The 15703-nt window shown below is 39.9% G+C and overlaps 1 protein-coding gene across 1 annotated transcript in view; it reads right to left on the bottom strand.

The window, feature by feature from the left end:
- Positions 1-14290, bottom strand: part of LOC140944233 (uncharacterized) — a 31181-nt gene extending 16891 nt beyond the window's left edge. The window contains exons 1-16 of the mRNA XM_073393365.1: positions 13912-14290; positions 13055-13424; positions 11216-11447; positions 10045-10358; positions 9143-9189; positions 8756-8858; positions 8314-8442; positions 7762-7938; positions 7365-7452; positions 6521-6621; positions 5746-5812; positions 5549-5657; positions 5350-5428; positions 3596-3780; positions 1314-1395; positions 679-938 (exon numbers count right to left, since the gene is read on the bottom strand). Coding sequence (XP_073249466.1) covers positions 679-938; positions 1314-1395; positions 3596-3780; positions 5350-5428; positions 5549-5657; positions 5746-5812; positions 6521-6621; positions 7365-7452; positions 7762-7938; positions 8314-8442; positions 8756-8858; positions 9143-9189; positions 10045-10358; positions 11216-11447; positions 13055-13366 — 2285 coding nt within the window. The 5' untranslated portion in view covers positions 13367-13424; positions 13912-14290. The remainder of the gene's footprint in view (positions 1-678; positions 939-1313; positions 1396-3595; positions 3781-5349; positions 5429-5548; positions 5658-5745; positions 5813-6520; positions 6622-7364; positions 7453-7761; positions 7939-8313; positions 8443-8755; positions 8859-9142; positions 9190-10044; positions 10359-11215; positions 11448-13054; positions 13425-13911) is intronic.
- Positions 14291-15703: the final 1413 nt, after the last annotated feature.

A 15703-nucleotide genomic window follows, 5' to 3' on the forward strand; every position in this document is an offset into this window, starting at 1 on the left:
ATTACAAATAACATGCAAAAAGTGAAATGCATTGGATAAGATGGTGGTAAGATCCATCCCACGACAAAGAGGAAAAATATCTGATAAACAATTTACTTCTCAATCACAGGAACGATTGGGTGAGCAAATCACAGTTAGGTTTGGTCTTTTAACGCATTGCTTAAAAAGGTTGCGGGGTATTTTTCATCTATTCAGAAAGGGCGTGGCCTGCAAAACTAGCGTTATTTAACCGAGCGCTAAGCAGAAAGTAAAATTCACGTACGGTGAGAAAAGTACTAATTGGTAGCAGCAAGGATGGCTCAGACAGCTAGTGTGCGGGAGGTCTCTAATTTGATCCCCAGTGACATCACTTCTTGGTTTCGACGTCTCTCCTTTCTATACAGCTTTAAGTAGCTTTGAATCAACACTTAAAACAAAGCACTGGTGGAGAGACGGAGATGAAATGAGCGCACCGTCGATCTCAAGTTTATCAATTGAATTACTGTACGCCACGAGTTATCGACACAATATATGGCTACCTTTGTTACCTTTACTAGTGCAGAAACAATGGAATCACGAGCACTGGACTGGATCGAGAGCCCTTAAACCATGGCAATGGCCAAGGGATCGCTGCTCCGAAAACCAGCAGTGGAACACTCGCTAGATTAAGTCTTAAAAAGTCGTAACATTAAAGTTTACCTTTCGTCTGTGACGCTGGGTGCTGGTCCTAACCTTCTGCCTCCCATGCATTCACTTGAAGCGTGACTTCCGTTTCGGTAGTGATTGAACGTGACAAGACATATTGCAGTCGATGTCATTGACTGATTCTTTGGACTAGGTTCCAGGCTCACAGAGTAGGTGAAGACCTCAGTGCCAAGCTCAGCTGGGTTTACACCGGGATTTAATTGAAACTGAACTGTCTTGCCGTCAGGATTGATTGTGGCAGTTGAATGTGCGGGCTGAGATATAATGATAACAACAAATCCCGTGGAACATAGTTAGGCTTGGCTGAATTTGCCTTTTATTTTGTTAACTTTGGGCAATCTTAGAGTGAAACGTCTATACAACTAACTGCTAAATAACGAAAACATAGAAATAAGTTTATGAAACCCAATATCGCTCATTTTGAGGATAAATTTTCACCGATCTACTTGCCTACCGGTCTTCAAACCTGCCAACCTTAGTCGATCCCCAGATGACTTTCTTAGCCACCCTGCTTACCTGCCTAGCTACCTACCTACTTTTCTAGCTACCTACCTACCTACCTGCCTGCCTTCATGCCCACCCATCTATCTTTACCTAACTGCCAACTGACAAACAAAAGGGTGATTTACCTGTTTAACAATTCCTGTAAGTCTTAAGGAAAAACACTTGTCAAGGGAAGAATAAGAAAGCGTCTTCCCTGAATGATCCCTCCTACAAGCAAAAATTAGTGAATCAACAGTTGGTACAATGCTCGGCAAGGAGAGTTCGTGACTTTTAATCGTCATGTAGATTCTTTAGCCTTAAAAACTTCTAGAATGCTTGAAAAGGTGCGTTACGTGAAACATCAGTGTAAATTTTAGTCAAATTTCACGCCTTTCACTCAACGTTTGATGAAAGAAACGCTTTATGGTATTACATGAAGGAAAAGAATTAATCTCAGAAAACTGCGAACCTTTTAATTAACCAGTGTTTAACAAAACCGCGTTCTAAGTCATTTTCACTTTGCCCAACGCTTTTATCTAAATACCATTTTCCGTGAACAGTTTTATGAAAGCCCCGGTGGTAAAGTGTAGAAAAGAAAAGAATTTAGCTTCTTAAATTAACCCACTAAGGAAGAGATCTGAAGGTCCAGAGACTCTTAAACCGCGTTCTAAGTTAGACTTCGTTTAATAAATAACCGACCCATACACCGTATTCACAAATGGCGGACACGCGGGAAAAAACTGGTGCCTAGTCATGAAAGCGAGGCGTTGGAGGATAAACAAAAATTGCAAATGAAGACTTTCAGTGAACTTCCAGAGTGTTTAGCACGGATTCCACCTAAAATAACTTTGTACGGACTTCTTTTTAAATACAGTCACGTGGGATGTCTTCTGCTTTTAATGTTTAGTAATGATTTGCTGTTTGCAATCAAAGGGGACGCGTATATCTGCAAGGAAACAGGATGATTTTGTAGGTTTTCGAGTCGGTTTCCGAAGCATCAGAAGCTTGACAGGTGGACGATGACTGGAGAAAAGCGGCAAACATGTTGGCCCAAACTTCACATTGAAACCGAGTACGAAAGCCAGCTCACTGCAATTCGGTGAAACAGAAATATAAACAAATCTTGGTGGCAAGAAAAAAGAATTAAGCGACAGATAGATGGCCTACTTGTTAACGCAAGAGACGTCTGCCGTTGAACAAAACAGTTCAAGTCGAGATGGAAAAAAGGAAAACAGGAAAGAAGAGGTGACTGAGGTTTCGATGAAGTTATGTTTGATTTTTGTTTGCCAGGACGTTATTCTCTGGTCTTTATCAATGAAGGACATCAATTATAATTATTTTTTTTATTATAAATGCAGGAGCGATCGAGTGGAGTACGCTCAAAATTTCAACTTGTTACTCGGCAGACTCGGTAAGCCAGACACATCATTTCAGCGAGTAATTTCGTATTTCTTATCGTTGGCTGTTACGAGTTTTAACTTTATGTTCCATTATATTTTAAAGTTGAAGAATACATAAATAAATAAAATGATGGTCTTCTTAAACGGATCCAGACTCGAATTTAATTATTCGAAACAGAAGCTTGCCATGTTCAGTCCTGACACAAACATTGCCTTAAAAGTTTAACCTAGTAAAATGTAAGCTTTATACCACTTTTTTTTACCAAGAGCTCTCTGAGATAATGCCCTAAAGAAGACCAGGCAAATAGCAAGCCATAAGATTCACACACTACAGCTTCTAATTTTGATAAAATTATTTTTAATTATTTCGCAATGACAACGAAATCATGAGATTTTTGCTAAGCTCTGCCAACGTACCTCTAACAATTCGCTCCAAAGCGACGGAATTAATATGATCCAAAGGAAGTTGTAAATACAGACATACATATATACATAGATATGTATAAAATGTCACTGACATGAATGAATGAGCCTCGTGAATGAATCTTTCACCCGCTCTCAGCTTGACCTGTTTTCAGTGGCCATATATCCGTCGCTTATATCTCTTTTTCTCGCCACCAATATCTGTTTTTATTTCTGTTTTACAGAATTGTAGTGATCTGGCTTTCGTATTCGGTTACAGTGTGAAGCTGGGCCAACATGTTTGCCGCTTTTCTCAAGCCATCGCCCACTTGTCGTGTCCTGCTTCTGATGCTTCGGAAACCTACAAAATCATCCTGTTTCCTTGCAGATATACCCGTCCCTTTTGATTGCAAACAGCAAATCATTACTAAACATTAAAAGCAGAAGACATCCCACGTAACTGGCACCAGTTTTTTCCCGCGTGTCCGCCATTTGTGAATACGGTGTATATGAAATCTAATTTAAGATCCTCTTGAGACCCAGGTACAGCTCAAACTAGAAGCTGGTGTTTCGCTTCCGTCTGAAAGATAAATTGAAATGGGTTCATCTAATCAATAATTGGACACCTGCTCGGAAGTATGGCTCGTAGTCTTGTGTTTGGAGGCACGTCAACATACGTCACTTCAATGGGAATAGAAGGCCACCTGACTTTAACAGTGACATTACCACTGCGCATGCTTGGCCCCAGTCCAAAGTGAGCGGCTAAAGAACTTTGACCTAAGAAGTGAGTGCTGGAACCGATTTCTTGCGTCTATAATATAATCAAAGAAAGCCTATCGTCAACTCGTTGGGAACGTTGTTTGGAAAAAGACCAAATGGTTATCAACTCTGGTTTTCCCACAGTAAATTTAGGAAATGATAGAAATTCAGATTGTTTATCCATGTACAATATATTTAATATACTATCTTTGCTCTAGATACACAATACTTTTCTTTTTGTTTATTGCACTTTATTAAATAACAGTTATTTAGGTACATATTTATAGAAAAACAACAAAACAGATAAGCAAACAAAACAAGCCAAAAACGGAAAAAAAAGAAAGGAAGAAGATCGTTGAAGATGCGTTATCTATGGAACTTCCGCTAGCAAATTCGTTCAGTATGATCGAGCCGCATTAACCGAGCTATTGACAGTAAAAAAAACAATGTCAACGCATTTCATGGCAACGAATGAACAAAATAACATGTGCTTTACAAAGCCGATACACCTCGTCAGCGAAGTAGGAGGCAAAACATATGTTTTCTTATCTCGATTTCTGCTGTTATTTTGAAGCTAATGGTCAAAATCACATCCATTTTCGGCCCATACAGGTTTTAAGAATAGCATGGCATGACATTTTCTTACTTTCAGATCACTTTCCAGCAAGCTGGAATTTGTATATGCCCCGTGATCTTTCGGAGTCAGAAGAGTAATTGCTCATTTTCTCGTCAAGTTTAACGCCTGGACGAGTCAAAGGCTCTTGAAATCCAATCCCCAAGTTAACCATCGTACTCATTTGAAAGACTCCTACGTGTCTTAAATTTGGTAAGACCTCTAACCGTGTAGAAATTTGCCACAAAGAAAACTCTGAGTCTGAGCAGCGAACGCCGAACGATGCACGCTCTCAGCGAAGAATTTGATCCCACCGAACTTCGGAGAGCGCCTGCTTCTTCGGAAACGATAGATCTTCGCACTCTCGAGTTCGTACGCGATTAATTACGAAGTCCGTCTTCTACGAGTGAGCGAGTGACTCATTTGCATATCTCTGTCCCTGCAATAACTCGTGGTACGCTCTCGCGTACCCACGAGTTAAAAAGGTGTATCCTTTTATAATTTGCTGTGGATATGCTAAAAAATACACTTCCTGAACAGTTATCCTGCAATTAATTGTGTAAGGTCTGTAAGAAAGAGACATTGAACTTAAATTGTCATAAGTTTTCGTCAATAAACTTGTGGAGGTGACCTGTAACCTGTATGATCAACACATCTTCGGCCGGCCGAAGCCACGAGCGGCAAAACGTTTCGCGGTGTAGAAACGAATAACCGCGCAAGTTAATGTAAGCAGCAGGCTTTTGAACGTGTCGTTAAAGTAGTGAAAAGAGTCCTTCCTTTAATGAGTTGAGGGATATAAACTCCTACGGACAGTTGAATGGTCTCTTGATTTGTTTACAATAAAAGCAATTTTATCACCCGTCAAAATAATTCCTAGTGGTGGATTGGGTGATTTATGAGGTTCACTCGCAGGCTAACATTATAGTCTACGAGAAAGTTATCTCTTTGGCGAAAATACGTATTTTCGCTGCTTTGAGTGAGGAAATGAATCCAGAATACTGAGATCACCTGTGTATGATTGCTCTCCGAGATAACTTGCACCCGAGCACCGAGACTGTCACATAACTTATCATGGTTACGGGAGCACCTAAAGACAACGTAAAAAATCGGTTATTATTTATATCTCAAAAGACGATAAGATCATCTACCCTGAGGTCCTGCAAATGTAGATATCTTTTCATAATAGTTCAATGCTGTTGGCATTTACCTATGCATCACACGTATTCGAATCCAATTGTTTGGCTCCATCTGTAGGTTCTGATAAAAAAATGGCTCTCCAAAGTTGTTACACACTATTATATCCTCATCGCCATCGTCTAAAGACAAAATGACAAAAAAAATCAGTCTAATCTATCCAATTATAGCAAAAAGGCAATCCTTGCATTATAGTTGACCATTTCTCACCATCATAGTCCCACTTCAGCAGACCACGACCTTGTCCAGTCCCATTTAATCCATACACCGAAGACACCTTTAGAAAAAGGACAAAAAAGGCAAACTCAATTCACTCGGATCATGAAAAACAACGAAATGTGCACATACTCTTAATAGGAGGCTACTCACGGATTTTCGTTACTTTCTTACACCACTCAGTCAAAAAGGGATTGCAAATGGTTTATTCTCCCGCGTTTGCTCCGACTCCGAAATTTAGTTTTCACTCAATCGTCAGTTACGGAGTGGTAAGAGGGAATCTTTAAACACGGTGTTGGCCAGAAAACGGCCTTCCAGGAATTTTGGGGAACAAGAAAGATGACTATTCTCTTCTAGGGAACAAGGAATATTTTAAGATGACTTCTCTAAAAAAGGGAAATGTTGAGTTATTCAGGAAACAGGAGCAATGATTTTCTGGCTTGGAAATTTTGTTCGCATAATTTTATTGTCAGACCATCTAAGGCAACTTTATTGCTGTTTTTCTAACCTATCGACTAGTTCAAGGTTGCGACTTGACTTAAGTCTATAGTTATCTTGCATTGGTCTTCAAAGTAACTGGTGATAAATTTTTCGAAGGCTAGTTTTCAGTTAAGACGAGGTAGTACTCCTAGGCGTACGGTCTAGTAAGGGCTGCCATAGGAGTGGGGGGTTGCTCAAGTTGAAATGCTTGGAAGGTTAACCTTTAACAAGTTAACATGCTCCGCGAGTTTTGCCTTCAACTCTTGCAACAAAATCAAGTGTACATTACCTCCTCTGTTTTTCCGTTATGACCAGCACCAAGGTTTTTCCATAGGTGAAGTGTGTTTGCTCGGAAATAATCATCCGTGGTTGTTGTTGGAAAATCAATTCCTTGAAAACAAAGATTTGTCAAAAATTAAAACTACAGAAAGATACGAAGTTATAGGGTGGTGTCAATACATTTTTACTACTGAAAATCAAACTTTGATTTTAAGCACTCTTTTCATTTTTAAATATTCAAGTAGCAAGAAACCACTTACCACTATACAAAAAAGGAAACAATTAGAATGCAAACTGCTCCACTCAAATGATAACACAAAGTATTTTGCATTGAAAAAAAACAACAACAACAACTACATAAAAAGGCATGCAAATTTATGAGGGCTTTGTTTTGCTCCTCGGTTAGCGCGCGAGTCAACCTGCACGCTTCCCTCACGTGCTCACCCGTAAAACACATAGATAAACCATCTCTCTACCGTTTCCAACATGACTCCGCCAACAATACTTCCATACCTTTATTTCAAAGTTCATAAAGTTCAAAGTTACGCTAATCGCTTTTAGAGCCTCTGCGTAAATCGATTGATGAATTAGAAATAGCGTTTTTCTTCTTCTCCCTTATTTTTTCTTTTTCTTTTTATGTGTGCATTTGTGCTTCAGTTTTCTTGCTGACCTGTAATTTCATTTTATTTAATGCTGATGTCAACTGGCTGCCTGGCTCCGCTAGCCCCTATGGTTATTCCAGGCAGCCAGTACTCTAATGTTTACTTTTAATATTTTCATTGTCATAATTTATTTTTTAGCAAGAGTGAGTACAAATAAAGATTGTTGTTGTTGTTGTTAATCGTATCAGTTACCGCTGGTCATGACGAAATCCAAGAATCCGTTGTTATCGAAGTCCACAAACGCCGCTCCCCATCCCCACCCACCATTGACCACACCCGCCTAAAAAAGCAAAAAAAAAAACAAAACAAAAATGTGAAGACAAACAAATCTGAGGGCAGTTCGTAAAGGGGCTTAGTATGTCGCGAGGAGGTAGATTCTGTGTCCAAGTCATTAAATGGTCACTATACCCACACACGAAATGCTTCTGTAGAGTGACTGGTGATTATTTCAAGCAGGACTTTGAAACAATGAAAAAGTTGTCCCGATCTTTAATTTTCAATCCATATTCGCCCTTGCCATCCGTAGTAACAGACGGTAAGAAATAGCTCAATGCATAAATATAGCCTGCTCGATTATGACGTGTCTTACCTGATCTGTGGCATCTTTAAATCGCCTGCTACCCAGGTTGCGGAATAACACGTTTCCTTTGTTATCAAACTTGCAGCCGGACTCGGAGCATTCAGTTCGGTTGTGCCAAATGGCGCTGGAAAACCAGTCAAGATAACCATCGTTATCCCAGTCTCCTATGGCATGGCCCATAGCGTCCTAAAACGAAGTAAAAAGTCATTATTACCATGATCAATCTAATCGTTTTGTTTGCCATCTTAAAAAAGATAATAAAAATAATTCCAGGAGGACTGTGAGAGGTCCATCACGTACTCTTCCATTCTAGGGGTCTCGGTTTGATGCCGCTACCGGGATTTGTTTCTCGGTCTACTCCCGAGTTCACGTTTTCCCGCCAAAATGCCACAGGGTCATGCGCGCGCACTACTTGGTATTGAGAAAATATCGTCCTCGTTGTTGTCCTGGTCTTAGAATCTAAAGCTCTGTTAATTTGTCTTATCGATGACTAGGAGTTACCAAATATGGCAATACGAAGAGAGGATTTCTTGCTTGTTTCATGATATCATGATTTCTTACCTGTTTGGCCTTGATGCCGCAGGATTCTGTACATTCTGAAAAGTTGTCACGTTTTGTATTCCAGAACATTCTGCTGCTGCCATAATCTGCTGTTACTAGTAATTCTTGCCATCCATCATTGTCAAAATCCTGAAATCAAAATGCAGTCTTCTGTTAAGTGACTTATATAGTTGCAACTCACTGTCACTTCAATATCATCCCCATCAGCTTTTCTTTAGCCTGAATTTCAGACATCTCTTCCAGTAGCATACTCCTCTCAGGTCCATGAGGAGTATGCGACTCGAAGGGATGTCTGAAATTCAGGATACTTTTTCATTGGCTACGAGAGAACTTTGTTGATATAAGAGTGAGGAATATTGCATGTCAGTGGCCTATTCTAAGAGAATGGCGAAATGTCCAAGTCCAAAAGACTTTTGTCATAGGTAAACTGCGACATACTTACAGTGAAAGAAGAGCCGAACGCGTAGGTTCCTAAGTTTAGCGGCAAGCCAGTAAACGAGTCGTCCATATCCACTCCTGTGTGTGATGTTACATCCTCGAAATACCTGAAAAGTAATAAAATTCCGCCGATGGTTTTCGTTTTTTCGTCAGTTCTTGCTTTAGAATGTAAAAGGCGACTTTCATTTTAACTGAGGTAATGTGTTAGTTTCTTGATAAAGTAATGGAATAGGTTGAAATGGAATGGAACAATAGCCGCGACACAATTAAAATCAAAATAGTAACAACCAACGATAGTTTCCAGAAAACATCCCGTAATTTTTCAATTTAGAACATCTCATAATATCCAATTAGGCAATTAGGCAAAAATTATCATTGACGTTTCACTTACCCAGGTGTTAGATACCCTTTGTTCCTAAGAAGCCTTGAAGTCGAAGGCTGAAATGCGAGAGAATGTAAGTGCATTAAAAACTGAACTCGATTAAATTCACTCAGTTGGCACTCACTCAGGAAAAAAATCTAAAGGTTGAGAGGCTCAAAACTAAACAGGATCGAGTAAGTTGGTTTTATTTCCTTATTTCTACTGAAACTCCATTACTCAATAAGAATTAAAAAAAATTCTTACATTGAAAGATTACAGTCGACTCTCTCTTAAAGGAAACATCACTAAGAGGTTCTCAATAAGGTAGTAGCTTTGATGGTTGACGGTTATTTTCTTCAAATTTTGACGGGTAACGGTTGAATTTTAGAGCTTTTTGACAGTTGACGGGAGTCAGTTTAGCAAAAGTTAACTTCTGTGTAAATTAATATTAACTATTGTGTTTTGGAGGTTGTCTCAGCTTCATAGTCTTTTACATGTAAAATTTCTACATAAATTTTTACATATAAAGCAAGTTGAATCAGTTGGTAGATTCTTTAGGAGCCAGAAGTCCTTGAAGATCAACTGAGATAGTGAGATTTCAAGTACCTTAAAACTTTAAGTTTTAAGACGGTTAATTCGATCCCTACAAGACAGACATCACTCTTAGACGGACACGTAGTGCCAATTCCAAAGGTGTCCGTTTAAGAGAGCGTTTACTGCCGTGTATTTCAAGAAGAAACGTCTGAGGAGTATGATATTTTAGAAAAGGAGGACTTCTAGTGAAAAGGGGTTTTGAATTAGAATTTAAATACGCAAGATTCCTCACTAAACCTTAGATCATACCCTAACAGGTACTGAAATGATACAAAACGGAATGGCCCATTTCTCAGGGCACGCTTGCCTCGAGTACCTAATAATCCACCAAAAATTACCTTTCCTAGAATTTGGGGAATCCATTCCGTCACGTAGATGTCAACGAATCCGTCGCGATCAAAATCTCCAACATTTGGCGTCATCCCAGAAAGTTTCCTTTTGTCACTCGTCTGCATTGAACAATTCCTCCACATAGCTTCTTCCCTGAAGTGTCCTCCGTAATTAATGTACAGATAATGCCTGGTATCACCAACCGTAGTCACATAAAGATCCAAATCTCCATCTTGGTCAAAGTCAGCCCAGACAGCACCATTGGCGAGGGATCTGGGTCCAATACCCGTGTCTTGGGTGACGTCGGAGAAGGTCCCATCCCCTGAGAAAGAAAACAGGTCGTGAGGAAAAGTGCTGGCTAGCATAGAAAATGCGCCTGTACATGTAAAATACGGATAATTTAACTAAGGTAAGTAGGAATTTAAGTAAAACTTTTTTTGAACAGGGTGGCTTATTCAGCTCAATAGGTGATATCCAGAGGGGTTCTAAATCATATCTATTCAATAACGTAGAGCCTGTGTACGTTCAGCCGCCCCCTTCAGTTCCTTCAAACATCGGGGAGAGAGACGGTAAAGGGAATGTAGATGAATCCTATGGTTCCCTTCCTACCCGTTGGCCATATTACGCTTATGTGTCAAGACAAGGAAGAATGACGGACCACTGAACTTATCAAGCATGGCTGCCACTGTCTAGATGATTTGACTACGCGCATGCGCAAGGTATTGGCCAATAGGCCACTTTTGTGTTCCAAAAAGCCTCACTTTCAAAATGAGGCCAAGTGCACGACCTTGTGAAAATGAAATTTATTTGCATGAGAATGAAAATCTCATTTCCATTTTAAAGGCTAACCACTCAACCTCAATTTGATACAGAGGCCCGGGGGAACTCGGAAATGGCCCATTGCCATGCCAATTAGCCGATTAAGAAACCAATGTCGAATAGTGAAATATACGTTTGGCCAATAAATTGAACGATATGACTTCATGATGATGTCAATTTACGTTATTCTGTCAATCAAATTTTATCTAGATGTTTAAGATGATGAGTACAATATTCTGTGTTAATTTGGTGGCTGTATCATGACCAGTTTTAAAGTCATTAAAAGGGCCCCCAAAGCCACCTCTAGCCCCCAACTAAGCTAAAAAGCCCGGTTCGAATAGGGTTAATCGCAATGCTTACCATTATTTCTATACAAGACACTCGTGTCATGAGACACGGTGAAATAAATATCCTCTAGTCCGTCACCATCATAATCACCGACAGCCGCTCCACCGGTCACATGCTCTGGAATGCAGAACTCGCCGGGAATCCGCGCCTTGCGTGAAGAGTTATAAAATGGTACGAAAACATCAAAGACGCAGTGAGGTCTAACAGGCATACTGTGACGGTGAACATGGTGAAATCCAGCTTGCTGTGTGAAACGAAATCGGAGTATTGAGAAAGGAAACAATTAGACTATCTCTGTGCGACAAAACTTCCTAACATGCGTTCATAAATTTCTCAGGGGCACCTTAATCTTTCTCTGCAGAAAATCATTGACCTTCGCATAAAAGTTTCACCCGTAATTGCCCCTTAACACTAAAATAATTACCATTACCTAATTTAGTGCGTATTGTGTATTTTGACGGCTTAGTGAAAATGGACGTTTTCTTTTTAACATTTTTAAGAGGATGACGGTATTTGTTTTCTTTATAGGGCACAGCTGAGAGTGGATTGTGAACGTTAACTTTGCCTCCTCGATTTTCAGCCAAAACCTGTTCTGTGGTTAGCATGCATCTCAGCCTTCGAGATCGTATTCTGTAAATAGAGGGCTGCAATACGTTATGATTACTTTTGCAAAACATGAAAGATCTGGATTGTAAGAGAATCGTGAAAGACTGATTGCATGCCTCACGGACTGGAATTTTCCCAAAAATATCACAGTGCAGATTAAAAGATCACCTTTGCTAACCCTTTTTAACCACAACTCGTTCTTAACAAATAGATGAAGCCAAAAAACAAAATACTTAAAGATCCTTTTTAGCACTACCTTCCTGGTTCATGATGGTTTCCAGTTGATTCTGAGATGGGGTCATTACATTTGAATAGGGTGTAACTTCCTGTACACGATAGATGTTTTATATCTTTTCCTGTTTTTCAATTCAGTTTAAACGTTTGAAAATACAACAGATTTTGTAGCAATGTGAAAAAAACTCACCACAATAAAGTCTTCCAGTATGAGATAAGATGTAAACTCTTTAGTCCCAGATGGTGTAGCAAATTTGAACTTTTTTCAGTCTGAGAGTTGCTGGGGGCTTCAAGGCCCTAGCGTAGCAACGCACCCAAATGTTCCCACCTACTGCCCCACAGATTTAGACTGGTCACGGTCTCCTATTTTTTCGTAAGATCGTCAGGATCAAGCGCTTTCCGCTACGTGCGGCCATCTTGGTTTCATATGTACGGGGAGGGAGGGGGGTGGGGTTAAAGCGATATGGGAATCCGCTCCCCAACTAGATTTGCCCCTAGTCGGTAACGCATAGCGCTCTATCTGGACGATCTTACGGAAAAATAGGCAACTGTGAAAAGTCTACCACAGATTTGATAACTCTGATATAACACTGTAATATTTCTACCCCGCCGGGCCGGTACTCTCTTATAAAGCCATATCGAGGTATGTGCCTCCCCAAAGGGTATGTTTTTTTTTACCATAACGCTCTGAAAACGGATATAGATTGTGCCTGTTTTGGTCTGGAATGAGGTATGATTTTGGAGGGAACTACGGAGGTGTTAAGGGAGTGTATAAACGTGTTTGTCGTTTCAATTCCAAATGAGTAAGTAAGAAAGAGAGAGTGATATAGGAATTAGAAATGCATTTAAGAAATCATTTTGTTGGCGTTCTAAAGTAAGTAATAACGACTTAAGTTCATAGAGGCCAGGTCTGAAAACCGGTGTAGAAGATGACTTCTTTTGGTTTGAAATTGAGATCAGGTCGGCACACCTCCACCAAGAATTCCCAGCAGTACCCCCCCGGGTACCTACCTGGTGAACTTCCTTAAATCTCGAGTTGTGTCCATCCGAAGCTGCATACTTATTGTCACGTGCCATTTTCTCTTCTATACAACTTTCGAAAGGCAAACCAAAGACCAAGTCATTTCGGACCACTTCAAGCCTTTCCAAATTAACTTTTGTTTTCCGTTGGCCACTGACTGAGTCATGGTGTAGTTCAAAGGCTTCACCGTCTCGAACTTCGTACATTTCGGGTAAGGTGATTAGCTGTGGCGTAGCAGTGGAACAGACGATGGTGGAGTAGACAATTGAAAAGATGAGGATGAAGACCACTTTTGCTTCCATTTTGCAATAAACGGTTGCTTTTCACATTAAGCAGATTCGGACCGGAAGTAAAACATTCCTGTGTATTTCAAAACAGTTGTTCATATATCAGCCCTGTTATTACCTAGTTCAAGAATATTTGTATTGAAACTTCCAAGCTGAGTGTGATTTAATTATCGTGATTTACATTACTGCAGCTTAAAGTTTTTTGAAAATTTTAAAATTATTCTGAAAAATATTAAGCTAATAAGACTTAACCTACCAACAAATGGACACACACAAGCTTCCAAAGGCTGTGCTCCCCCCCCCCCCCCACACCCCCAGACAAACTTAGACGTTTGAAGAAACTTTCAAAATATGCAGAGTTAAATAAACAACACTTTACCATAATGAGAAGACTGACAAAAGCTGAATGTGTTGAAAATGTCTTTTAAGGCTCCTATCTGAATAATTGAACAGCCCCACTTCAAGTTGTGTTTAGAAGTAGTGATATGATTTGTTTATGGTCGAGAAAACTTCAGTATGGACAAGAGTGTTCTTCTTTTTGGATTCTAAGGATATATTACCTGCCTTGTGTTTAAGCTCGCTTTAAGACGTCACGAAACTGCCACAGCTGTTCCCAGGTGCTCTTTCGCGTGTTCTGATACCTGTTGTTATAGACAGAGTATCCCCGACAACTTTGGTTTTGTTGCGTCTGTCTTGATTTCGAATTTTCAAATGCGTGCTACTTTTGTAGAGGTGAATTATATCCTCTGTGTGACGACAATTCGTGGGTACACACTAAGCTCTAGTCCACTTGATATATTTAGCAGAGCATCACGGAAGTGAACAGGCGTTAATAGTCTCTTTTAAAGCACCAATTTCTCTTTCTTCTTGAAGTACGGATGTGGTTTCGACTGAGCGCTGCTTGTTCAGTCTCCACAGACAAGTTGTAACCAGTCAGTGCACAGGTCACGGCAAGCTAAAAATACAAATCGTTGTTAACTTAAGCCCTCTCATAACAATCAAGCAGCCTTTCAATCTAACTCGTCACGCAGTTATCGACAAACTCATTATTGCTTCCGGGGGGTACTCTCATATATGAGCCATTTAGGCATGTGTCGCCCCCAAGGGTAGGGTCTTTGCGCCGTTTTGGTTTGAAAACGGGTATGTTTACGGAGGAACTACAGTTGTGTATCAATGTGCTCGTCGAATCAATTCCAGATGAATAAGGAAGAAAGTGTTATGTGCGAATTCAAGAGCCCATCAGTGGCTCTTGGCGACTTCGAAATGTATTTTAAGAAATCTTTTTGTTGCGGTTTTAATCTCAGCAATGATGACATAATTTCTGTTTTATGTAAACATGCAATGTTGCGTTTTGTGACCACCTCCAGGTCCGAAAACGAGTATGGATTTGAGAAGCCAGGTCTGAAAACGGGTGTGGAAAATGACAATTTTTTGGGCTGAAATAAGGTCAGGATTATATTTCGAGAACCGGGCGGCACACCCCCACCAAGAATTCCCAGGAGTACCCCACAAGTATTCTTGGTTTTCACATGACGACACTAAAATTCAAACTAAACTATCGATCCTACCGAGATTTTACTTTCACGATGTATTAGAGCAGCTGAAAAATAATTTTCATACAAATTTTCGCTTCAGAAGGGTTCTTGGTTTTGTGTTAGAGTACGCTTGAATTTCTAACCTTTTGCGTGACGCGGTATTTACATAACGGCCAAGAGAGTTGTCACGTAGGTTAAAAAAAATGACGTATTTCAGGAAATTTTGCTCTCTAAACAGTTCGTGTTTTAGAAAAAGTATTACTTTAATGTTATGAGTTTCACGAAGAATAAATTCACGCTTTTGTAGCAAAACTCGGTAACAGATGTTTCTGTTGGTTTCCGTCCGCCATGTTGGTGCTCATTCAGGCGAGCACCATCATACGAATCTCCATGCAAATACATCTCTTATACATACAAATCTCCATACAAATCTCTATAAGTTTGGGTAAAACATTTCTCCGGATATCTCGTATACGAAATATCCCTCTGACCTGAATCTTGGCGAGGGTCTTTGTATATGTACTTCCTTTCATTTCCCAGATTCTGGACTTTATCTATTGAACGGTTCTTACTTTTATTTCGATCTATCAGTTGAATAGCGTGACTTTTACGGAAATTGGTCTTATGCGCCTTCCGAAATATTGGTAATATATATATATATATATATATATATATATATATATATATACATTCCCGACTGTAAAATCAGCCTTGCTTCTTTCGTTTTACACTAAAAACGGCTGGGTATCAGAGTAGCGTATCCCGGCCGCGTATTTCCGTGTTTATGACTCGGAAATTCGGCATGGGATTTTTGGGG

The sequence above is a fragment of the Porites lutea genome, chromosome 7, assembly GCF_958299795.1.
Source record: "Porites lutea chromosome 7, jaPorLute2.1, whole genome shotgun sequence".
NCBI lineage: Eukaryota > Metazoa > Cnidaria > Anthozoa > Scleractinia > Poritidae > Porites > Porites lutea.